We start from the raw sequence: 25,270 nt of genomic DNA on the forward strand, positions 1-25,270 counted from the left end.
ATATTGTTTAATGAAATGTATCACCATTTAGAAGATTTATATAACTTAGTGGATCTATATTTTCCAAATGACCAGTGCATGATGTTAGAAAATTATGCATGGGTAAAAATACTCCAAGTGTTAGGTAGACCAATAAGTTTTAATATAACAGAGTACAAAAAGTTCATTGATTTGGTTTCAAATTCCACATTATTGCTGACCTTTAAGAAACTACCACTCCATTGCATTTCCATGTAGTAGAAACAAAGATCAACGTTTACCTGAAAAGGCTATTCAGTTACTCTTCCTTTTTCCAATTATTTATCTGTGTAAGGCTGGATTTTCTTCATATGCTTCAACCAAACAATATATCAGAACAGACTGAGCTGAAGCAGATGTGAGAATCCAATTGTCTTCTATTAAAACAGAGGTTTGCAAAGATTAAAACAATTCCTCTTTTCCCACTAAATTGTTTTTGTTTTGGAAAATATAGGATTTTTTAATATATAAAACACTGTTATTTATGTTAACATATAATGGGTTTATTGTTGTTATTTTAAAATTAGTAAATAAGTTTCTTAAAATTTTCTGTTTTAACCTGATTTGGTAAGTGTCAAATCAAACAAAAGCTCTTTGACGCTGTCAATAAATTTTAAGAATGAAAAGGGGTCCTGGGGCCAAAAGTTTGAGAACCATCAAAATAAAGCTCTCTTAATTTTCAATCAAAGATTCTTAAAATCTATTCACAGCCATTCTGTCCTTCTCACTGCCTATTACAGTGGAAGAGATTTACCCCCTTACCTCTAAAGCTCATATTCTACCCTCTTTGACCTTTGCTTCCATCTATCAGTTATCCCCATCTCCCTTTCCACACCATTTAAATATTAATAAGACTCTGTTAATTTTACACATACACACATTCATACTCAAAGACATTCATACTTACAGCTATTCTCCCAGAAGATTTTTTTTTTTTTTGGCCTGTGTTGGGTCTTCGTTGCTGTGTGTACAACTTTTCTCTAGTTGTAGCAAGTGGGGGCTACTCTTACTTGCAGTGCACGGGCTTCTCATTGCGGTGGCTTCTCTTGTCGCAGAGCATGAGCTCTAGGCGCGCAGGCTTCAGTAGTTGTGGCGCGCAGGCTCAGTAGTTGTGGCTCGCAGGCTCTAGAGCGCAGGCTCAGTAGTTGTGGCACATGGGCTTAGTTGCTCCACAACATGTGGGATCTTCCCGGACCAGGGATCAAACCCATGTCCCCTGCATTGGCAGGCGGATTCTCAACCACCGCGCCACCAGGGAAGTCCCCTCCCAGAAGAATTTATCTATACTTTGTGGGTTCAGTGTCTTACCTCCCATTCACTCTTTAACTTACTCCAATATAGGCTCTACTTCAACCATTTCACTCAAATTGCCTTCATTAGTGACCTCAGTGTTGTTAAACCCAATTAACACCTCTTTGTCCTTACCTTTTGACCACTTGTCAGTGCTTAGGTACCTTAATTTAGGCTGCTTTGATGTAAACCTTTTCTGGTTTTCCTCATACCTTTCTAGTCATTCATATTTACAACATTTTGTTGATTCCTCTTTTAACATTGTGGTTGTTTCTTGCACTTTTGTCTTAGGCATTGATTTTTTTTCTCTATATATGTTCCCTTCACTTTACAGTCTTATATACTCCCATTTTTTAAAATCTTTGTGCATTTGGCTTCCAAATATATATCAGTAGCTTGAATTTTCCTCCAGAGCTCCTGACCAGTATATCAAATCATCTATCTACTGGATAAATAGAAAAGCACTATAGTTAAGAGTGAGGGGTCAAGTCAGAGAAAATTTGGGTTGAATTTTAGCACTTCCACCTTTTATTTGTGTGATTTTGGACAACATTTTGATCTAAGACCCAATTTCTCTGTTTATAAAATGGAGATAGTAGTACCATAGGTTTGTAGTAAGAATTACTTGAGATTAAGCATTTAGAGCACCCAACACAGTGTCCAGTACATAGTGCCCCAAAATATGTTTGCTTCCTCTACTCTGTTAACAAAATTATCCTTATCCTCATCCTTATTATCATTTCTAATATTTTTATAGAAATCTCCCTGAATACTCCAGTATACCTAAACTCCAGTATATCTAAAACTGAGTTTGTCTTTATTTCCTCTCCAAATAAAATCCCCAAACAAACCTGTTTTCTTCCAGTAATGTAGCACCACCAACTAGCTGCTTAACCAAGATATCTAGGCATTATCCTCAACTCATATTGTCTCACCCTCCATATCTAGTTAGTCATCAAGTCCTGACCATTTTATTCCTTATATGTCTCCTGAATCAACACAGTTTCATGATCGAAGCCACCATCATCTTAGTTTTTCTACAGTAATCTCTCACTCTCTGTCTCTAGTGTTCTGCATTCTCTAACTAACCTGGTCATTTCATTTTCCTGCTCTTTACAGGCAAATTCCACCACCTTTTCAGATGTCTTTAATAGGCTCTGCATGATCTGACTTCTCATTACCTCTCTACCCTCCCCCTACCACCACCATAGCCTCTGTCTCTAAGCCTCACTCAGTGGTTTCAGTCCTTGAATAAACCACATTTTCTTGTGACCCTTCACATGTGCAATTTTATTTGCATGAAATACTCTTCTCCTCTCTGAGAAAAAGTATTTCCAGTTCATTGTTTAGTCTCCTGTTTTAGACACTTCTCTTCAAGAAGGCTTTGCAGAAGCTACAGTCTGGTTAATATCCCTTCTAGATGTTTCATATACTTCCCCTGCATAGCACTTGCACTATTTATAATTGCCTGTTATTTGTATTCCCCATCATGAAGGAAAAATAACTCAGAGAATAAAAATATCAAAAGTGGTAACATCTCTGTGTGGTTGATTGAGTCATATGTCCTTTTTCAGAATTTTTGTGTAATCTTTTCAGAATTTTTTCTGGACTTTTTAAAAAAGCTAATATTTTAAAAATCCTTTTGACATTTTAGGTTTTTCAGTATAGTTAGCATTAAATTAGTTTTAGAAGTCAAAATATTCTTCATTCAAGGCATTTTTTGTCATTTTCTTTCAGAGCATGCAGCTTACTTTAAAACTTGATTTTAAACTTTCAATTTCCAACAAAATACAAATTTCCAGTATAATTGAAATCAAAATTTTGTGTGCTAGTATAATGTGTTTTATTCTCTATATTTGTATAATCACCGTTTCACTTAACATTTTAAGAAACATAATTTTATGATATAACTTTTTTTTTCTAATTTAGGATATGTGAACTTTTGCAAAGTGGAGCCATAATGAATAAATTTTATCAGCCTCATGAAGCGCATATTCCCTACCTCCTACAGCTCTTCATTGACTACAATCTGTATGGAATGAATTTAATAAATCTGGCTGCTGTCAAGTTCCGAAAAGCAAGGAGGAAAAGTAAGGTTAATTTTGCAAGTTCAAATTAAAGCTTTTGAAACAAGTATTATGTAATTTATGATTTATAAAATAATATATATTTAGAAAATAAATGCTGAGTGGATAAGGAATAAAAAGAAATATGCAAAAATGTCTTAGAGTTTATCAAGAAAAGAATCTCAAAATAAATTTTTTTGGTAATAGCTTTATTGAGATTTAATTCACACGCCTTACAATTCACTCATTTAAAATGGACACCTCTGTGGTTTTTAATATATTCACAGAGCTGTGCATCCATCACCACAATCAAATTTAGAACATTTTCAACACCTCTAAAGGAAATCTTTATCAATCACCCCCAGTCCTCCCTTAGCAACCATGAATCTTCTTTCTGTCTCTCTGTTTGCCCATTCTGCACATCTCATATAAATGGAATCATATGTTTATTTGTTTTCACTTAGCCTAATGTTTTCATGGTTCATCCATGTTGTAGCATATATCAGTATTTCATTCCTTTTTATGGCCAGGTAATATTCTGCTGTGAATATGCTACATCGTTTATTGATTCATCAATTGACGGATGTTTGGGTTTCCTCCTTTTGGCTATTATGAACAGTGCTGCTGTGAACATTCATGTACAAGTATTCGTGTAGCCATATGTTTTCATTTCTCTTGGGCATATACCTAGGAATAGAATAAAATGCTATAATATCTTTTGCATTTTATTGTTGGATTCCTTCTCCTCTACTTAAAACAAAGTGAAACCAACATTTTTCCTCCAACCCTGCTGTCCTTTATGTTATAATTATTTTCTTCGTTTTCACTGACAAACTTTTAAAACCAAAAGTTAGCTTTTTTTTCTCTTGTTGTTTACCAGCTATTCTTTTTTGGTTTAACTCCTTGGGTCTCTTCTACCATACCCAAACTGTGCTCTGAAAAGTAACCAGGGAGGACTTTTTCCCCCTGAATGGTGGGTTAGGTTATTGGGATCCACCCTCGTACTAAAACCAATTTAATAACTAGGTAAGATTTTTTTTTTTAATCTATCACAGAGATTATAAACAATAAAGAAGTACTGGCCAAAAGAGGAAATAGAATGCTGAAAACAGCCTTTGCCCTGAGGGGTTTGCTAATCCTGGCTGCCTCCATTGAGACAGCCTTACTAGGTGAGGGAGCCAGAAACAACAACTCAGGGCCTGCTGGACAGGTTGGAACCCTCCAGAATAAGGTAGGGTTTCAAAGAGATATACCCAAACTAGGAAATGGAACAACTTTGAGACATTTCAGTTTGAATCTCTTGGGACTAAAAGAGATTCCCAAATCTAGAACTTCATCTTAGGTGGTGGGATCATTGGATATCCATATGCCAGAAAATAAAAATAAAAGAGACCAGACATATACTTCATACCTTGTATAAAAATTAACTCAAAATGGATCATAGACTTAAATGTAAAATGTAAATCTATCAGACTTCTAGAAGAAAACAATGAGAAAATCTCCTGACAAGTTGATTTTGTCAAAGTTAAAAACTTTTTCTCTGTAAAAAATAATATTAAGAGAATAAAAAGATAAGTCACAGACTGGGAGAGAATATTTTCAAATTACATATCTGATAAAGTACTTATATCTTGAATAATATAAAGAATTCCTAAAACTCAACAAAAGCAAACAACCCCATTAAAAATGGTCAAAAGACCTGAACAGACACTTCAACAAAGAAGAAGATATAAAGATGGCAAACAGGAATAGATGATTCTCAACAGTATATATCATTAGGGAAATGCATTTTAAAACCACAAAGAGCAACCATTACACACCTATTAGAATGGTTAAAATCCAAAAAAAACTAGGAATAAACAAATGCTGGTAAGGATGGGAGCAGCATCAACTCTTATTCATTGCTTGTGGGAAGGCAAAATGGTGTAGTCACTTTGGAAGACAGTTTGGCAGTTTCTTGTAATGTTAAATATAGACTTAACATATGACCCAGCAGTTACACTCCTGTATGTTTACCAAGTGATTTAAAACTCATGTCCACCTAAAAACCTGTATGCAAATGTATATAGCAACTTTATTTCATAATTGCTAAAAATCTAAAGTAACCAAGATGTCCACTCAGTGGGACAATGGATAAACTGTTATATACTAATACAGTGGAATGCTATTTGTCAGTAAAACACATCAAGCTCTTGATTCATACAACATCGATGAATCTTTAATGCATTTTACTAAGTGAAAGAAGCCAGACCCAAAAGACTACAAGTTGTTTGATTTCATTCATACAACATTCTGGTAAAGGCAAAACTATAGAAATGTAAAACATATTAGTGGTTGCCAGGAGTTGGAGAAGAGGAGAATGTTGACTACAAAGCCAATATATAGGGGAACTTTTTTTTTTTTGTAGGGGAACTTTTAGGATGAAGGAATTATTCTGTATGTTACTGGCATGGTGGTATGATTCTATGCAATCTTGAAACCCATGAAATTGTACCTTAACCAAGTATTGATGGTTAACATCTCCAGTGATGGCATATGGATATTGTGTCCCCTCTCATATGATATGATGAGGATGCTTCACCTCTGTGGTATTCTTCATGGAAATCCATAACAATCTAATCATGAGGAAAACATCAACAGACCCAGATTGGAGGACGTCCTATAGATGAACTGACCAGTACTCATGACTGTCAAGGTCATGAAAAACAAGGAAAGACTGAGAAATAGACCAGAGGAGACTAGGGAGACATGATAACTAACTACAATGTGGTACCCTACATTGGATCCTGAAACAGAAAATGGACAGTAGTGGATAAACTGCTGAAATTCAAATAAAGTGTATAGTGTAGTTAATAGGAAGGTATCTGTGTCAGTTTTTTTGTTTTGACAGATGTGCTTTGATAATGTAAAATGTTAACAATGGGAGGGGTGTGGTAAGCAGATTCAGAAAATGTACTATTCTTGTAACTTTCCTGTATCTAAAATTATTCCAAAATATAAAGGTTATTGGGGGAAAAAAGAAAAACAGTTTGTTTATCAGTGTCAAATATAGCTGGGAGTTCAAGAAGAATTGAGGAATGGAAAATGTTCTAGAGAGTGTACGGGAGGTATTTATAGGAAAAGGAGGTCAGTTTTACAAAAGTTTGTTTCCAGTAGGTGAAAAAGCATGAGGAAAGTTCGAATTAGCAAATATATGTAAGCCATTTATTTTAGTTATAAAAGTTAAATGAGTATTGGAAGGGATTTTTTTTCAAAATACGGAAAATTTTTACAATTTGAAGGCAGAAATATATGAAATTTCGTTGGGGGAAATTAAAAGCAGGGAAATTTCAAGTATGGTGAAATGTTTATTTTAGGTTTTTGTTTTGTTTTGTTAAAAAATAGATAAAAGATTATAATGAAAAGAATAGGTGAATTTTTTGGTATTATATTTTGTCATGTAATATCAGACACATAATTAAATGGACAGTAAACTTATTGTAAATATGTTGCATATATATGCACAACTTAACATTTTAATCTTGTAAGACAAGTTAATTTAGTACATAATGTAGTCTTTTGAAAATAAATTCAAAAGTGAAAAATATTTAGAAATTTTAATACTACATATGCATATACCATTTTGTCTTATTATTCAGTTATATACTCAGTTGCCAAATGAAACGGAAATGTTGCTAATTACTGTTGTTAAGGTGAAGTATATAGAAGTACTTAAATAGGGTAAATATTTTTAGCATCATGGATTTTTTTACAGTTCTCCATAGTGCCTTTATATTACATTTTTAACATCCAGAGTTGAAAAGAATTATATATGTATTTTTAAATAAAATAATACATAAAGTGGAGGTAAAGTGTGAATTTTTATACTGTGATAACTTTGAATTGGTAAACTTGTGTAGATTTTTCACTCATATAAATTTCTTAGAAAATAATATTTGTGTTTTAATTTACAACTTGCAAAGTAATTTCATATACATGCCCTAGCCACATAACAGCAAAGCCTTCAAAAACTTCTGAAGGTATATGGAATCAGTTACATGGTTTGTTATGTGTTTTGTTAATATAGCAAAGATGGTAAGTCTAATTAATTACATAATTTTGTGATCAAGCTAACCAAATAAGAAAAAGTATCAAATTTAGTTGGAGAGGATTGCAAATTTAATATCTTTCTTAATGTTAGGATTCCTTCTATGCCATTCACTCAAGCTTTCTTTATCTGAAAATTTAAATTCCCCATAAGAGATCACAAAAAAATTGCTAAAATTTAGAGACTACTTCCAAAGCATGGCCCCAGGACTCAGTTTCTACAGCTGGGACAACTAAGCAAATGCATAGTTCCCTCCAACTGCTCGTCAAATTGTATTTGCATTTGCCCCAGGTTTCCACTCACTGTTACTGCCATTACTTTCGAAATGCATTGTGTATTTTCTTTTTATTCAGGGATTAGCATTAAAGTATGTTTTGAATTTTATCTGGAATCTGATTTCCACTAGAATTTTAGTTGAGGCTCATATAGAATACCTTAGGAATTTAAAGTCTACAAAAATTCTTAGTTTTTTATTTTTAAAATGAGATTTGAAGCATACCTATCACAATAGCGCATTTAAATGTATCATAATTCTATTCTAGTATGAAGGTATTGTGGCCATTTCTCTTTCATATCCATATATTGCAAATACTTTTCCCCATGTCGGTTTGGAATCATTACTCTCCACTGTGCATATGCATTCCGGTATGTTTATGAATTTTTAGGATACAATTTTAGGAACTGGTCATATGGGTTGTTTACTAATATACTTAAAGGGTAATTAATTATATGTAAGTTAAAAGTGGAACTTACCCCTTTTACCTTTTTATTCCTAGGTGATCCATTACGTGCGAGTGGATCTTGCAAGAATCAGCTACCAGGAAGAAATTCTCTTACTGGTACCTTATTTCGGTGGGAAGAAGACGAAATACCAAGGTTAGTTTATGTTGTAAAGGAAAGGAAAAGTTATTTACATATTCTACTACATATTCTACATTATTACATATTCTACTCTATTCAGAAGTCAATGGTTAGCATAATTTAATTTTAACCTTTATTGTAATTGTTTTTTATCTGTAAGTTTATCAAAAAAGCAAATCTCAACATTAGTGTGTTACATGGATCATAGATTTCAAGAACAGACCATGAAAATATACCTAGTTATTACCTAATTAATAAAAGAAATCTGGTTGTGTTTATACTTCTCTCCAACATCCATCTTCTTTGTACATTCTAAATTGACATCCTATAACTTGTCAAGTAAAAATTGCATAATAAAATAACAATCTAAAACCTAAATGGCGGGACTTCCCTGGTGTGCAGTGGTTAAGAATCCATCTGCCAGTGCAGGGGACACGGGTTCAATCCCTGGTCCGGGAAGATCCCACATGCCGCGTAGTAACTAAGCCCATGTGCCACAACTACTGAGCCTGTGCTCTAGAGCCCGTGAGCCACGACTTCTGAGCCCGCATGCCTAGAGCCTGTGCAAGAAGAGAAGCCACTGCAGTGAGGAGCCCACACACCGCAATGAAGAGTAGCCTCCACTCGCTGCAACTAGAGAAAGCCTGCGCGTAGCAAAAAAGACCCAACACAGCTAAAAAAAAAAACCTAAATGGCGAATATTTTAAATAAAAATAACCCCTAAATATTTCCAAATATTAAATATTTGTGGGGAGGGCTTCCCTGGTGGCGCAGTGGTTGAGAGTCCGCCTGCCGATGCAGGGGACACGGGTTCGTGCCCCAGTTCGGGAAGATCCCACATGCCGTGGAGCGGCTGGGCCCGTGAGCCATGGCCGCTGAGCCTGCGCGTCTGGAGCCTGTGCTCCGCAATAGGAGAGGCCACAACAGTGAGAGGCCTGCGTACCGCAAAAAAAAAAAAAAAAAAAAAAAAAAAAAAATATCTATATATAAATATATATATATTTGTGGGGAAAAAAGTGGGTTGACATAGTGTATATGAATAATACAACTTATAATTTCTTTTGACTTATTATTTATTAGACTTTCTTAGAGGCGGTAACATATTCCAACTGTTTAGATTTCCTTACCATAAAGCAGATATGTAATCAGTACCTATCTAAATTATCAGTAATAGCTTAATCTACATAGAACTCAGAGGTTTTCTGTTTTATGCCATAAAGTTGTTGCCCAAGCTTTCTTGATTGTTTTATTGATCATTTGGATATTGATAGGGTGGTATGGTTTCCTCTTTTCACTACACATATGTCACCTGATACGTTTCTAAGCAGATATTTTTTATGTAAAGTGCAAAGTAGAAAAAGTGTTTAGTGAAATGACTTTATTTTTTATTTCAAGGTAAGAAAATGTGAATTTATTAATCAGTTGAAGATAAACTGTCAAAAATATTTGTTTAGAGCTTAATTTATATAGTTTAAGATCTTAATATGTTCTTCACAGAATTTCCATATTATAGAATTACTTGGGCTTTTTAAGACCTAAAATTAAGAGAGAATCTCATTAAATGATGATGGAAATACATTGTTTTATGACTGGAATATTATACCAGAATGAGACTTCAAAGACTTCAAATGGACAGTGACTTGCTTTACTTCTAGATTCAGTTAACATGTATCAGGACTTTTTGGTAAAAGTTGTATATGTACACATACACATGTACTTCTAGGTTCCCTCTCAGATACAGCAGAATTGTTTTTATAATTGTGTTGAAGTGGTATCAACTTTAGAGACAGCATTATTTACCACATCAAATTCAATTTCTAATCAGTCCAGAGCAAAGTGACTGACAAACTATTTACTTTCTCATTTTTATGCCTGTGATACAGTTCCTCTATGTCTCTAAAATTGGAGCAAATCAACTTAACCCAAGGATTTTACCTACTCACTAGATCCCGTGGTTTTCAAAGTTCTACATTAACTTGTTTTTTGCATGATCAATTCAAGTCTAGGTTTATTTTTATTTGAAGCCTTTTTGAACAAACATCTTTCTGGTTAGGTCATAAGACTATAGTAAAGCTTCACTGCTTATGAGTTAGTTTGGAGAAGCTCTCTGTATTATAATGAAAAGTTTGAATCATTACTTTTAAGAGCAAAAATATGAAAAGGCAAACTAGTGAAACTAGACAAGGTATTCAGAATTAGAATTTATAATAAATGTAGGCTAGCTATATATTTTTGTCCCAAGTTTTTAGGATTCTTATATTAAACATGAAAATCCATAATTTTATCAAATACAGATAACATAATGTCAAACATTTTTGCCAAATCAGTGCTCTTAAATTTTATTAGTCTCATTTTTATCCCCAGTACTAGCACCTTCCTCTGGGTACCTTTTTTTGTTTGGTTTTTTTTTAACCCAAAAGTATTTTATATCCCTTCACAAACATTATTTCAAGGTCCATAACAAATAGAGAGCAACAAACTCTTAATGAGATAAGAGTGCTGAGTTAGCAGCTGTACTAACCTTACCTGCTAGCTCGTTGTAAATTACCACATATCATGGACCTTCAAGGTCATTTGCCAGAGTGTTAAATTCACAAAAGTTGAGTCTACTGCAGTAATCTCAACCTGGCTGTCCATCAGAATGATCTGAACAGATTTTAAAAATTGTATATGTCTGAACTCCACCCTCAGTGATTGTAATTACTGACTGTAATTGTCTGTTGTGTTAAGCTATGAACAGAAATGTTCAGAGAGGCATGGTTTTCTAAATACCATTGTATTGCTTATCTACCTTTCATGACTAAAATGAATGGTCTACATGTATTTGCTGACTTGATTTTTTTACTCACATTTTTCTGTTTACTGGAAACAAATTTTTAATTCTGAAAACTACTTCCTTTCCCTAGGAACTCCTCCTATACTGAATGTCTGAAGTAGGCAAGAAATAGTTGTAAATTTCTACTATGAGATTGCATTTTTTTTTTTTTTTCTGTGGTACGTGGACCTCTCACTGTTGTGGCCTCTCCCGTTGCGGAGCACAGGCTCCGGACGCGCAGGCCCAGTGGCCATGGCTCACGGGCCCAGCCGCTCCACGGCATGCGGGATCTTCCCGGACCAGGGCACGAACCCGCGTCGCCTGCATCGTCAGGCGGATTCCCAACCATTGCGCCACCAGGGAAGCCGAAGAGATTGCATTTTTTAATGTTATTGTTTCCCTCCTTTGTCACAAATGTTCTACTCCAGGAAAGTTCACCCTTGAAATGTATAATACACCGCTTCCAAAAGTGTGAAACTTTTTAGTATAAAGGAGAAAACAGTTGGCCAAAAACTATTTTATCTGGTACTTTAATTCATGGCATAACTGATGTTGGTAAATTATATGGGTAAAGAAGACAAGCTATATTGACAATTACTTTTTCTGAAAGTTAAAGGGATGAATATATTGTGATAGGTTGACTAATATGTTCCTTCTCTGTCAATGGTAAAAAGATATATGTGTGTGTTGTGTCTATACATATATATAAATAGTAAAAGTTTTGTGGTTTAACAAATTAATCTCTAATATTCCATCAAAATTTCTGTTCAAACACCCATTCCTTAGGTATAGACAATGGAAAATGAGGTTTTGTTAATGTTTCTCGTAAAACATTTTTAAATGTTTCAAATATTAATGAAATCTTCTATCATCCACTTTCTAGTAAAAGTTCTCTCCTTTTCATTTGGTGTCCCTGTTGGTAGGAGATATGAATTTTGGAATGGATAAACTGGGATCCATACTAGTTGTCATGTTTATTCTGTCAAGCAGGGACATTTATGTGACGTCATCTGAAATCTTTCATGTGGTTCTGATGAAAAACAAAAATGCTTTTGAGTCAAAGAGCATTAGTGGGGAATAGTTCTGTAGTTCTCATAAAAAGTAATGACCTCATGGTGTCACCTCTTTTCCTAGCTATGATCCCACTATTGGACTCATGTGGTTTCTCAATTCTATAGTTATGGAAAATTTTTAAACATTCTCCAGCTTAGCAGTAGTTGAGGGCAGGGAGAACAGTATCATTTGCTCACTTTTCAGTATGTTCACCTCCCCTCATCTTTTGGTTTATATATATATTCCCTCCTCATTTTTAAAAACCATCTACGATTGCTGAGATAGATGCCTCTGGGCAAATAATTGCATGTGTGTATGGTTTTTGATGCATCCCCTCTGTTGTCCCTCTGTTATCTTATCCCATCCTGCCCTGGATGTGACCCACATGCTGAAACATTGTACATTCCTTTTCTATAAAATATAATGAACCAAAATATGTAAAATAGACTCCAAAAGTATCTCAATGGAGTTGTCAATTTTGTGTTTCTCTTCCTGTTTTTTGTTTCTTTGTATATACACACAGTATCAATTATGTCATGAATAATTGTGGATTAATATAATATCACTGGTTTTTCTGGTTACCACATAAACATGAAAAATTGTTAAGTAATAAAAATCTTAAGAAAATTTTCTCTTAATTATTGTGTCTTTTGATGCTTCTTTAATACAGCTCTTTAATACTGGAAGGTGTTGAACCACAGAGTACTTGTGAATTAGAAGTGGATGCTGTAGCTGCTGATATCTTAAATCGGTTGGACATTGAAGGTATATACACAGTTATTGTTAATATATGTTTTTATTTTTAAAAATCCATGACCAAAGGTTGGAAAAAGTAGGGAAGAAAACGTTACTAGAGAAGTGAAATTACTTAAAGAAGGAGGATGTAAAATGTTATGAAGATTTTTTTCTGTACCTCTGATGAGATAGTCATTATTTTTTCATTTATGCTTTCATTCATATGAGTTTGTTTGCATAGACATGAACCTAAAGTAGGTGTGACACTAAATAAATTAGCCATTATAAAAGAATTTACTATGCTCTGCCTTTTAATTTTTTTATTTCCAGGTTATATACCAGGGAGGAGACTTTTAGGTCTGCTGGCTATAATCAAATGTTTGAATCTTATTCACTTGCTGTGTTTTTGGGAACTAGTAGGAAAACTAAAAAAGGAGTAATACAGTAAATATAGGTTGGGATAATTTGTCTGTTTTATTACACAAAGTAGGTAATTGTTTTTCTTAAAAGACAGTATTTTTTTTAAAGTATGGATTTCTTTTCTTTAAGCAAGTATTTTTCACTTTGACCCTTGTAATATTGAAGTATTATTATGATTACAGCTCAAATTGGTGGAAACCCTGGTCTACAGGCCATATGGGAAGATGAAAAGCAAAGGCGAAGAAACAAAAATGAAACTTCTCAAATTAGTCAACCCGAATCACAAGGTATAAATGATTTTCTTTTAACTGGATATTTTAATGGAAAAGTTTAAGCCATTGAGTTTTTACTGTGACATTAGATTTTGCTTTTCAAACTACCTTTAAATTTTCTATATATATTTTCCCTATTCTCATTGCTCTGAACCATAATTCTGTACCTCCAAAGTGTCACTCATTGTCTCTCTTCGCATGAGAAATTGACATCTTCATTGGCCTTGGTTTTCACTGGTAGTACCTTTTTCTCCTTTTTCATTCTGTGGTATGTTTTAACCTCTTGTATTTCCAAATGAGCTATAGAATACTTAAAGAAGAGCATGAGTCCCAACTTAGAAACACTTCATTTAATTCATTATGCTTCGAAAATGTCACCCATGAAATTCTGCCCCCATGTTATTTTCTGGGTATGTCATATAAATTCTGACTTTGATTACCTTGTACATCTCTGAAGAAAATACTCATTTTATTTTTTACTAAACCCTGCTATATTCAAAAAGAATTTGAAGGGGCTTAATTAATGCCATGGATACAACAAAAATTTTTAAATAAAGGTAAAAGAATAGAAGACATAATTCAAAAGGCAAAGGTATTTGAAATACAGTAGTAAGCCTATACTGAAGTCCAATTAAAATTTGTATTATAATCTCTTGGACCCTAAAAATCCTTTGATAAGTTTTGAATGCCTTTAATTTCTTTTAAAATAGAAATATTTTATAAAGGGAAAATTTCTAGGTTCAGGGTGTATGATACATTTGTAGGTAGAAAATAATGTTTTTCTCTTTTAGATTTAAGTTGTAGAACTTAATCTTAGACTGACTTTAAGTGCTTAATTTCATAGCTTCAGTAACAACCATTTCTCTTTTGTTTGATTTATAATAGGACTACTTTTATGTGGTGTTGTATGTGTCAAGGATAGGAAATTGCTACTATTTTAAAAGCTCTTCTAGGAAAAAGGAAAATATTTCATTTATTTGCTTTCTACATTTTTTAATGCACTTTTAAAATTCAAAGATCACAGGTTTGTGCCAGCAACAGAAAGTGAAAAAACATTTCAGAAGAGACTTCAGGAAATTCTCAAACAGAATGATTTCTCTGTGTAAGTGGTTATTTATTATAGATCTCAGAACTAATTTTATTGCTTTGATATATAGTTTGTTATAAAGGATATGTTTTAATTAAGCAGAACATTATCAGGATCTGTGGACTACAGCGATGGATCCCAGGAGTTCTCTGCTGAATTAACATTGCACTCTGAGGTTCTGTCTCCTGATATTCCTCACTGTACACCGGCTAATATGGTAGAAGTCCACAAAGACACAGAGTTGAGCAAAGGTGAGGTTTTCTTTCAAGTGTACAGAAAATACCATAACAGACATCCTGTGTATCTAGCACTGAGATATAAGTATTTGGTTGAGTTAGCTAATTTTTTTTTTTCCTGAGAAATAAACATCATTGATGTAGCAAAGACCTCTCTCCCATTCTTTTACCTTTTCTTCATCTCTAGAGGTAAGCACTATTCTGAAGTTGGTACAAACTGTTACAATATATGATTTTGTGTTTTCTTATATATGTATGTCCAAAACATATGCTATTATTTATTTTTTGTGGTACGCGGGACTCTCACTGTTGTGTCCTCTCCTGTTGCGAAGCACAGGCTCCGGATGCGCAGGCTCAGTGGCCATGGCTCATGGGCCCAGCTGCTCTGTGGCATGTGGGATCTTCCCGGACTGGGGCACGAACCCGTGTCCCCTGCATCGGCAGGCGGACTCTCAACCACTGCGCCGCCAGGGAAGCCCATATACTATTATTTTAGGTTTTAGATTTTACATAAATGGTGTCCTACTTGGCGTAGATTAAGTAACTTGCTTTTTTTCATTCAACATTAGGTTTTTTAACAACTTAATTAGGGTATAATTTATGTAACATAAAATTCACTCATTTTAAGTGTATAACTCAGTGATTTATAGTAAATTTACAGAGTTGTACTAACATCTCCGTAATTCAATTTTAGAATAGTTCCTTCTCCTCATAAGATTCTTTGTGTCCATTTGCAGTCACACCTCCAACCCCAAGTAACCACTCATCTTCTTCCTTGTCTCTCAAGATCTGCCTTTTCTGGATATGTCATGTAAATGAAATCATACAAAATGTGATCTTTTGTGCCTTGCTTCTTTCACTTAGCATAATGTTTTCAGGCTCATCCATATTGGAGTATCTATCAGTATTTCATTCCATTTTATTGCCTAGTAGTAGTGCATTCTACTGATATATTTTATTGACTAATTCATCAGTTGATGAAAATTTGAGTTGTTTTCACTTTTTGGCCCTTAAGAATAATGATGCTCTGAACATTTATGTCTTTGTATGGGTATATATTTTCATTTTTCTTGAGTAGATAACAAGGAAGAGAATTGCTGGATCGTTTGATAAATTTGTGTGTAATTTTTAATAAATTGCCAAACTGTTTTCCAAAGTGACTGCACTGTTTTACATTCCCACCAGCAGTATATGAGGGTTTCAGAAACCCCACGATCTCACTAACACTTGTTATTATCTGTCTTTTTTTATATAGCCATCCTAGTATGTGTGAAACGGCATCTCATTATGGTTTAATCATCATACGCCTCATTAATGATGTTGAGTATCTTTTGTGTCAGCAATAATAACTTTGGAATCTATCCTTGTTCTTACATGTTTCTAGGTCATTCATTTTAGCTGCTGATTAGCATTCTTTTGTAAGACTAAACAAGTGTTTCTGTTCTCTACAACTATTAGATGGTTTTCACTTTTGCACTGTTGTTAACAGTGTTATGTCTGTCACCTTGTGGCCATGTGCAAGAGTTTCTTTACAGAAGACATACAGAAGTGTAATTTGCCAGGTCTTAGGGTGTGTGTATTATACTCTACCTAGATAGCATCTATTCTAACAGGGTTTTTGTAATACAGTTAGCTTATACATGATTGGTAAATAAGAGAATAATTAAAGTTTTACTTAGAAGTCATGTTGTTTCGCATAAAATTTTTTTAGGCAAGAGGAGCCAGAATAGGAGGAGTAGAATTGCAGCCTTCAGTAGGAAGGGAAAAGCCCTCTTTTCACTGCTGCATTGGCAGCAGGGGCTCTTTTGACTGTATTAAACAACAGCTAGAAATGAGCACCTACACCCACCCAGGGCTTCCTCCTTCCCTAGAGTTGCATCCTAGTGTTGTGCCCTCTGTGACTCATGGCAGGTTTCACCCTCTCCTCAGTACTTTAATGGCAGCCTTCTGGCTCAGAGCTCTATTTCCATTTGCTTTGTCTTAGCATCTGCGAGCCCCATCCTAATCGAAATGTACCCAGAATTTCTATACTATTATTTTCTGTGCATTTTTAATATCTGCTATGACAGCCTCCAGCCACACTGAGCTGCCTGCCTGACTGAGCAGTTTATTTCCTCAGGTACCAATTATTGATTTTGTTAGTGTTCTCATTACAGAGTTGCATAAGTTTTGTCTTAGCCTTTTATTTTCCTTATAAGCTCAATTTTAGTGCTTAATTTTTCAGATTTTGAGGTATGTTAACAATAAAACTATCACATTTGGTAGTAAAGCCAGTATTTCACAGTTGCTCTATAAAATGTACCTAAGTTTATATTCCCACGATGTGTTAGAGCTTAAACTTCCCTACATCCTCAACAATATTTGATAGTGTAAGGTGTAAAAATTTTTTGCCATTCTCATTCTTTGAAATCTAAATCTCCTTAGTTTAATCTTCATTTCCTGATTACTAATAAGTTTGAGCATTTGGATCTCTTTATCTGAGAATTGCTTATTCATGTTCTTTGCTCATTTTCTACTGGATCTGTACTCTTTTTCTTACTAATTTGTAGGAATTCCTCATATTTTCTGGATATCAAGCCTTTATCAGTTATATTTATTGTAGAGATATTTTCTCCTCATCTAGAATTACACTTTAAAGTCTCCACAAAATTTTTTTTAGCTTTTTTTTTCGATTTTCTTCCCTTTTCTCTTTTTTAAAGTGTTTTATGTGTCTTCAATTTTAACCTTAAATTTAACAGTTTTTTTCCTTTACTGTTTGGTTTTTGTGCCTGGTTTACAATTCCTTCCCTTTCTGGATGTAATGAAAGTTTTCATCCTTAAGGTTTATGTGTGCTTACAGATTGGTTTTTCACATGTAGGTCTTCAGTTCATTTGACATTTTACTTGTGTATATAGTAAGGATCTTATTGTTATTTATTTTTCTAGATATAAAGAGCTAGTGGTTCCAACATATTTATTGAAAAGTTTTTTTTTTCCACTGAATTCCCCAACCTCGGTTGTGTTCTCCCATGTTAATGTCATACTGTTGTAATTACTGTTGCTTTGTAAGTAATGATACATATCAGGAGCAGATCTTCCCTATTTAGCTTCAAAATTATCTTATTTACTCTTTTTTTAATACATCTTTATTGGAGTATAATTGCTTTACCATGTTGTGTGAGTTTCTGCTGTACAACAAAGTGAATCAGTTATATGTATACATACATCCCCATAACCCCTCCCTCTTAAGCCTCCCTCCCTCCCACCCTTCCTATCGCACTCCTCTAGGTCATCACAAAGCACCAAGATCATCTCCCTGTGCTATGCAGCAGCTTCCCACTAGCCATCTACAAAATTGTCGTATTTACTCTTGATCTTTAAAAAAAGCTTTCCCAGGGCTTCCCTGGTGGTACAGTGGTTGAGAATTTGCCTGCTAATGCAAGGGACACGGGTTCGAGCCCTGGTCTGGGAGGATCCCACATGCCACAGAGCAACTAGGCCCGTGAGCTACAACTACTGAGCCTGTGCGTCTGGAGCCTGTGCTCCACAACTAGAGAGGCCGCGATTGTGAGAGGCCCGCACACTGCGATGAAGAGTGGCCCCCGCTTGCCACAACTAGAGAAAGCCCTCGCACAGAAACGAAGACCCAACACAGCAAAAATAAATAAATTAATTAATAAACTCCTACCCCCAACATCTTCTTAAAAGAAAAAAGCTTTCCCATGTTAATTTTAAGATCAGATTGTTTTGTTTCTGGGAAGAACCCTGTTGAGATTTTATTGGAAATTTATTGAATTTATAGACCAATTTAGAAACATTTTAAATCTTTCTATATATCAAATTAGCTCATTTATGCACATGATATATTTCTCAGTTTATTTGGTATTCTTTCATGTCTTTCAATAAAGTTCTGCAATTTTTCTGGAAAATTATTTTATATCTTTTATTAGATATACTCCAGGTGCCTTATAAATGTTGCAGTTTTAAGTTTAGCTTTCAAAAATTACATCTTCTAATTGCTGGTATTAGGAACTTCACTGACCTTGTGTGTCAGTCTTATATCCAGCAACTTTTATTAGTGCTAATAGTTAATATGTCTTTTTGATTGGATTTTCTGTGTATAGAGTCATCATCAGAAAATAATAATTGTATTACTTCCCTTCCCATCCTTATACTTTTTTAATGTTTTAATGCAGTGCTTAAGAACTTAACGATGATATTAAGTAGATATGGAAAAAAAACGTTTTTCCTGGCTTTAAAGTGAATGCTTTTATATTTCATCATTAAGTATGAAATTTACTACAGGATATTGGTAGATAAACTTTATAATCAGTTTATTATCACTTGTTTCTTGCTTCTTAAGAAGTTTGGGGTTTTTTTGTTTGTTTGTTTTTTTGCGGGTGGAGGTACGCGGGCCTCTCACTGTTGTGGCCTCTCCCGTTGTGGAACACAGGCTTCGGACGCGCAGGCTCAGCGCCGTGGCTCACGGGCCCAGCTGCTTCGTGGCATGTGGGATCTTCCGGGACCGGGGCATGAACCCGTGTCCCCTGCATCGGTAGGCAGACTCTCAACCACTGCGCCACCAGGGAAGCCCGAAGTTTGGGTTTTTTGAAATCATGAATGGATATTAAATTTTACCACATTTTTTTTTTTGAAAATATTGACATAATCAGTTTTTCTCTTTTATTCTGTTAATATGGTAGTTAAATTAATAATGTTAATGTATCTAATGTTAAACTATTCTTGCACTCCTGAAATAAATCCTTTGTTGTCATAATGTAGTGTGTTTTTTTAAATGGTGCTATATCTACTTTGGTAATATTTTGTTTAGAATTGTAACTTTTTTTTTTTCCAGTAATTGAGAAAGATTCATACTTTGTCCCCATTAAATGCATTGTGGAGCTTTTCGTATTTTTCAACTCTCCTTTGAAGAATTTTTATTAGATTGATATAATCTATATCTTAGAGGTTTGATAGATCTCATCTGTAAAACCATCCAGAGTTATATAGATTTTTGTGGGTTGATTTTATGTGGCAGGGGTGGGGGGTGGGTGGGAAGTAAAGGGAGTGGATTTTAAGCTATTAATTCAACTTCCTTAATTGTTACAGGTCTACTCAAGTTTTCTGTTTCTGTTTGAATCAGTTTATATCATATTTTTCCTAAGAAATTATCCATTTAATATGATTTTTCCATATTTGTGGTATAAAGTTGTTCATAGTATTACTTTAACGTGCCTCTTTTACCTTTGGCACTTCAACTTGTATTTCTAACATTGTTTATGCCTTCTCTCTATTTTGTTGTGATCATTCTTGCCAATCTTGTCTATTTTGTTATTAGTTTGAGAACCATCTTTTGTTTTCACTGATCTCATTTTTTTGTTGTTTTGAGATGACCTATTTTCTGTGGTTTTTTTGTTCTTTCATTTTGACTAAACACTATTAGGCTTGCTATGTGTGTTAAAATATTTCTAGGATGTGTTAAAAGTATTTCTTCCTGAAGCTTCTAAACTCTCTTTTAAAAACTGTTGAAAAACACTTAGTTTTAAGTCTGAATATCAGAAGGAGAAAAATAGAACTGTTTCCAATTAGCTTTCTTTAAACTGCTTGCCATAGTTTGCTATATAGTCTTTTTTTTTTAAGATTATTGAGGTTTTTTAAAAATTATTTTTAGCTGCATTGGGTCTTTGTTGCTGCACGCGGGCTTTCTCTAGTTGTGTCGAGTGGGGGCTACTCTTCGTTGCGGTGCACGGGCTTCTCATTTTGGTGGCTTCTCGTATTGTGGAGCACGGGCTCTAGGCGCGTGGGCTTCAGTAGTTGTGGTACGTGTGCTCAGTAGTTGTGGCTTGTGGGCTCTAGAGCACAGTTCAGTAGTTGTGGCGCATGGGCTTAGTTGCTCCGCGGCATGTGGAATCTTCCCAGACCAGGGCTCAAACCCATGTCCTCTGCATTGGCAGGCGGATTCTTCACCACTGCGCCACCAGGGAAGTCCTATATAGTCTTCTTTTCCCCTATTATGTGCTTTTTATTCTCTCTCTCCCTTTGATTAGATTATGAGATTCATTTTATCTTATCTTCTAAAAATTATTTAATCCCTCTGTACGTTAGACCTTCTATAAAAATCACATGGCAAAAGACTTACATTTTAAAATCATGAATTAAAAGATATGGAGAAATATAAAGTTAATGTAAAATGAAGTATTTCAAAATAAACTATACAGAATTTTTTTTTCTTTCTTTTTTTTTTTTTTTTTTTTTTTTTTTTTTTTTCTGACCTCTCACTGTTGTGGCCTCTCCCATTGCGGAGCACAGGCTCCGGACCCGCAGGCTCAGCGGCCATGGCTCACGGGCCCAGCCGCTCCGCGGCATGTGGGATCTTCCCAGACCAGGACACGAACCCGTGTCCCCTGCATCGGCAGGCGGACTCTCAACCACTGCACCACCAGGGAAGCCCTAGAGAATTTTATTATTCAAGTCGGACAACTTGTCTTTTCTGTTTGTTTTATAAATTTTATTTTATTTTTTGTAAGTGGTAACATTTTTATATTAAAAAAATGTTTTTTTGAAGTATTGTTGATTCCCTGTTGTGTACAATTTCTGCTGTACAGCAAAGTGACTCCATTATACATATATATATATATTCTTTTTCATATTCTTTTCCATTATGTTTTATTACAGGATATTGAATATAGTTCCCTGTGCCATATCGTTGGACCTTGTTGTTTATCTATCCTATATATAATAGTTTGCATCTGCTAATCCCAAACTCTCAATCCTTCCCTTCTCCACTCCCCTCCCCTTTGGCAACCACAAGTCTCTGTGAGTCTGTTTTGTAGAGAAGTTCATTTGTGTCATATTTTAGATTCCACATATAAGTGATAACATGGTATTTGTCTTTCAAAGTCTTTCTGACTTACTTTGCTCAGTATGATAATCTCTATGTCCATCCATGTTGCTGAAAATGGCCTTATTTCATTCTTTTTAATGGCTGAGTAGTATTCCATTGTATAAGTATACCACATCTTCTTTATCCATTCATCTATCAGTGGACATTTAGGTTGTTTCCATGTCTTGTCTGTTGTGAATAGTGCTTTTATGAACATAGGGGTGCATGTATCTTTTTGAATTATAGTTTTGTCTGGGTATATGCCCAAGAATGGCATTGCTGGATCCTAGGGCAACTCTGTTTTTAGTTTTTTGAGGACCTTCATACTGTTTTCTGTAGTGGCTGTACCAACTTACATTCCCACCAACAGTGTAGGAGGGTTCCCTTTTTCTACGCACCCTCTCCAGCATTTGTTATTTGTAGTCTTTTTAATGATGGCCATTCTCACTGGTGTGAGGTTATACCTCATTGTAGTTTGATTTGCATTTCTCTAATAATTAGCAATGATGAGCATCTTTCATGCGCCTAATGGCCACCTATATGTATTCTTTGGAGAAATGTCTGTTTAGGTCTTCTGCCCATTTTTCAATTGGGATGTTTGGTTTTTTGTTATTGAATTGTAGGAGCTGTTTGTATATTTTGGAAATTAAGCCCTTGTTGGTCACATGATTTGCAAATATTTTCTCCCATTCTGTCGGTTTGTTTATGGTTTCTTTTGCTGTGCAAAAGCTTATACATTTGATTAGGACCCATTTGTTTATTTTTGTTTTTATTTCTGTTGCCTTGGGAGGCTGTCCTAAGAAAATATTGGTATAATTTATGTCAGAGAATGTTTTACCTATGTTCTCTTCTAGGAGTTTTATGATGTCTTATATTTAAATCTTCAAGCCATTTTGAGTTTATTTTTGTGCATGATATGAGGGTGTGTTCTAGTTTCATTGATTTACATGCTGCTGTCCAACTTTCCCAACACCACTTGCTGAAGAGACTGTCTTTTCCCCATTGTATATTCTTGCCTCCTTTGTTGAAGATTAACTGTCAATACATGTGTGGGTTTATTTCTGGGCTTTCTGTTCTGTTCCATTAATCTATATGTCTGTTTTTGTGCCAATACTATGCTGTTTTGAGTACTGTAATTTTGTAGTATTGTCAGAAGTCTGGAAGGGCTATGCCTCCTGCTTTGTTCTTTTTCCTCAGGATTGTTTTGGCAATTCTGGGTCTCTTATGATTCCATATAAATTTTAGGAATATTTATTCTAGTTCTGTGAAAAATGTCATGGGTATTTTGATGAGTATTGCCTTAAATCTGTATATTGCTTTGGGTAGTATAGCCATTTTAACAATATTAATTTTTCCAATCCAGGAGCATGGGGTATCTTTCCATTTCTTTGAGTCATCTTCAGTTTCCTCTGTTAATGTTTTGTATCAATAGTTCTCAGCATATAAGTCTTTCACCTCCTTGGGGAGGTTTATTCCTAAGTATTTTAATTTTTTTGATGTGATTTTAAAAGGGATTGTTTGTTTACATTCCCTTTCCGGTATTTCATTGTTAGTGTAAAGAAATGCAACTAATTTCTGTATGTTAATCTTGTATCCTGCTACCTTGTATTCATTTATCAGTTCTAGTAGTTTTTATGTGGAGTCTTTAGGGTTTTCTATATATACTATCACGTCATCTGCATATAATGACAATTTTACCTCTTCCCTACCAATTTGAATACCTTTTATTTCTGTTTCTTGTATGATTCCTGTTGCTAGGGCTTCCAATACTATGTTGAATAGAAATGTTGAGAGTGGGCATCCTTGTCTTGTTCCAGAGTTTAGCAGGAAGGCTTTCAGCTTTTGATCATTATTATATTCGCTGTGGGTTTGTCATAAATAGCTTTTGTTATGCTGAGGTATGTTCCCTCTATACCCACTTTTGTAAGAGTTTTTATCATGAATGGATGTTGAATTTTATCAGATACTTTTTCTGCATCTATTGAGATGATTATGTGGTTTTTGTCTTTTTGTTTGTTGATGTGGTGTATCACAATGATTGATTTGCATATGTCGAACCATCCTTTTGACCTTGGGATGAATCCAACTTGGTCATGGTGTATGATCTTTTTTACGTGTTGTTGGATGCAGTTTGCTAATATTTTATTGAGAATTTTTGCATCTATATTCATCAAAGATATTGACCTGTAATTTTCTTTTTTGGGTAGTGTCTTTGTCTAGTTTTGGTGTCAGGGTAATGGTGGCTTCATAGAATGTCTTTGGGAGTATTCCTTTCTCTTCAGTCTTTTGGAAGAGTTTGAGAAGGATTGGTATAAGTTCTTCTTTGTGCGTTTGGTAGAATTCACTTGTGAAACATCTGGTTCTGGACTTTTGTTTGCAGGGAGTTTTTTTTATTACAGATTCTGTTTCACTTCTAGTGATCAGATGATCTGTTCAAGTTATCTGTTTCTTCTTGTTTCAGTTTTGGAGGGCTGTATGTTTCTAGAAGGTTGTCCATTTCTTCTAGGTTGTGTAATTGTTCATAGTGTTGTCTTACGGTTTTTTGTATTTCTGCAGTATCAGTTGTGATTTCTCCTCTTTGATTTCTTATTTTGTTTATTTGGGTCTTCTCTCTTTTTTCTTGCTAAGCCTGGCCAGAGGTTTGTCAGTTTTGTTTATGCTTTCAAAGAATCAGCTCTTGGTTTTATTGATTTTTTTCTATTTTTTTAAATCTCTACTTTATTTCCTCTCTGATCTTTATTATCTCCTTCCTTCTGCTGACTTTAGGTTTTGTTTGTTCTTCTTTTTCTAATTCTTCTAGGTGATGTGTTAGATTGTTTATTTGAGCTTTTTCTTTTTTCTTAAAGAAGTCCTGTATCACTATGCACTTCCCTCTAAGAACTCGTTTTACAAATTTTAATGTACATTGATTTTTATCAGAGTAATATTACTGTCTGTACATACTAGGTAGGATTTAGAGACTAAAGAGATTGTAAATATTTAGTGATTCACAGTTTCAGGGTTTTTTGTTTTTGTTTTTTTAATTACTCTGTATGACTAGTTAGATATTCGTGTGGCTTTCATTAAGTTTTATTATGGTTTTATTTAGCATATGTCAGCAACACTTCAAAATTTTAAATAGGTTTACATTGTAATGTTTCCTAATTTATACAAATTCTAAACAGTAAATTTCAGATTTAGGTCATTTACTTTAATGTTTTTGTACTCTTTGTCCTCTTAAGGTCATATTAGACACAAAGTGGAGGAAGCTCTTATTAATGAAGAAGCAATTTTGAACCTCATGGAAAACAGTCAGACTTTTCAGCCTTTGACCCAAAGACTGAGTGAGTCACCAGCTTTCTGTAAGTAACAATTGTGCCATAAATTTTCAGTGTCTTATATCAACAAAAGTGTGTATGTCAGGCGGTATTTTTTTCTTTGATTTGAAGAGGTTAATATTGCATGTTTGATAAATTCTTAGTATAAAAA

At 34.5% G+C, this 25,270-nt stretch overlaps 1 protein-coding gene across 3 annotated transcripts in view; it reads left to right on the top strand.

Moving 5' to 3' along the window:
- Positions 1-25,270, top strand: part of REV3L (REV3 like, DNA directed polymerase zeta catalytic subunit) — a 183,636-nt gene that overhangs the window by 62,910 nt on the left and 95,456 nt on the right. For all 3 annotated transcript variants that reach the window (XM_027088496.1, XM_027088475.1, XM_027088486.1), the window contains 7 exons: positions 3,238-3,398; positions 8,238-8,337; positions 12,861-12,955; positions 13,528-13,632; positions 14,635-14,719; positions 14,807-14,955; positions 25,024-25,143. In XM_027088496.1, the coding sequence (XP_026944297.1) occupies positions 3,238-3,398; positions 8,238-8,337; positions 12,861-12,955; positions 13,528-13,632; positions 14,635-14,719; positions 14,807-14,955; positions 25,024-25,143 (815 nt within the window). The remainder of the gene's footprint in view (positions 1-3,237; positions 3,399-8,237; positions 8,338-12,860; positions 12,956-13,527; positions 13,633-14,634; positions 14,720-14,806; positions 14,956-25,023; positions 25,144-25,270) is intronic.

Source organism: Aethalodelphis obliquidens, unplaced genomic scaffold (genome assembly GCF_003676395.1).
Source record: "Aethalodelphis obliquidens isolate GAN/ISIS:26980383/991018 unplaced genomic scaffold, ASM367639v1 scaffold3, whole genome shotgun sequence".
Classification (NCBI taxonomy): domain Eukaryota; kingdom Metazoa; phylum Chordata; class Mammalia; order Artiodactyla; family Delphinidae; genus Aethalodelphis; species Aethalodelphis obliquidens.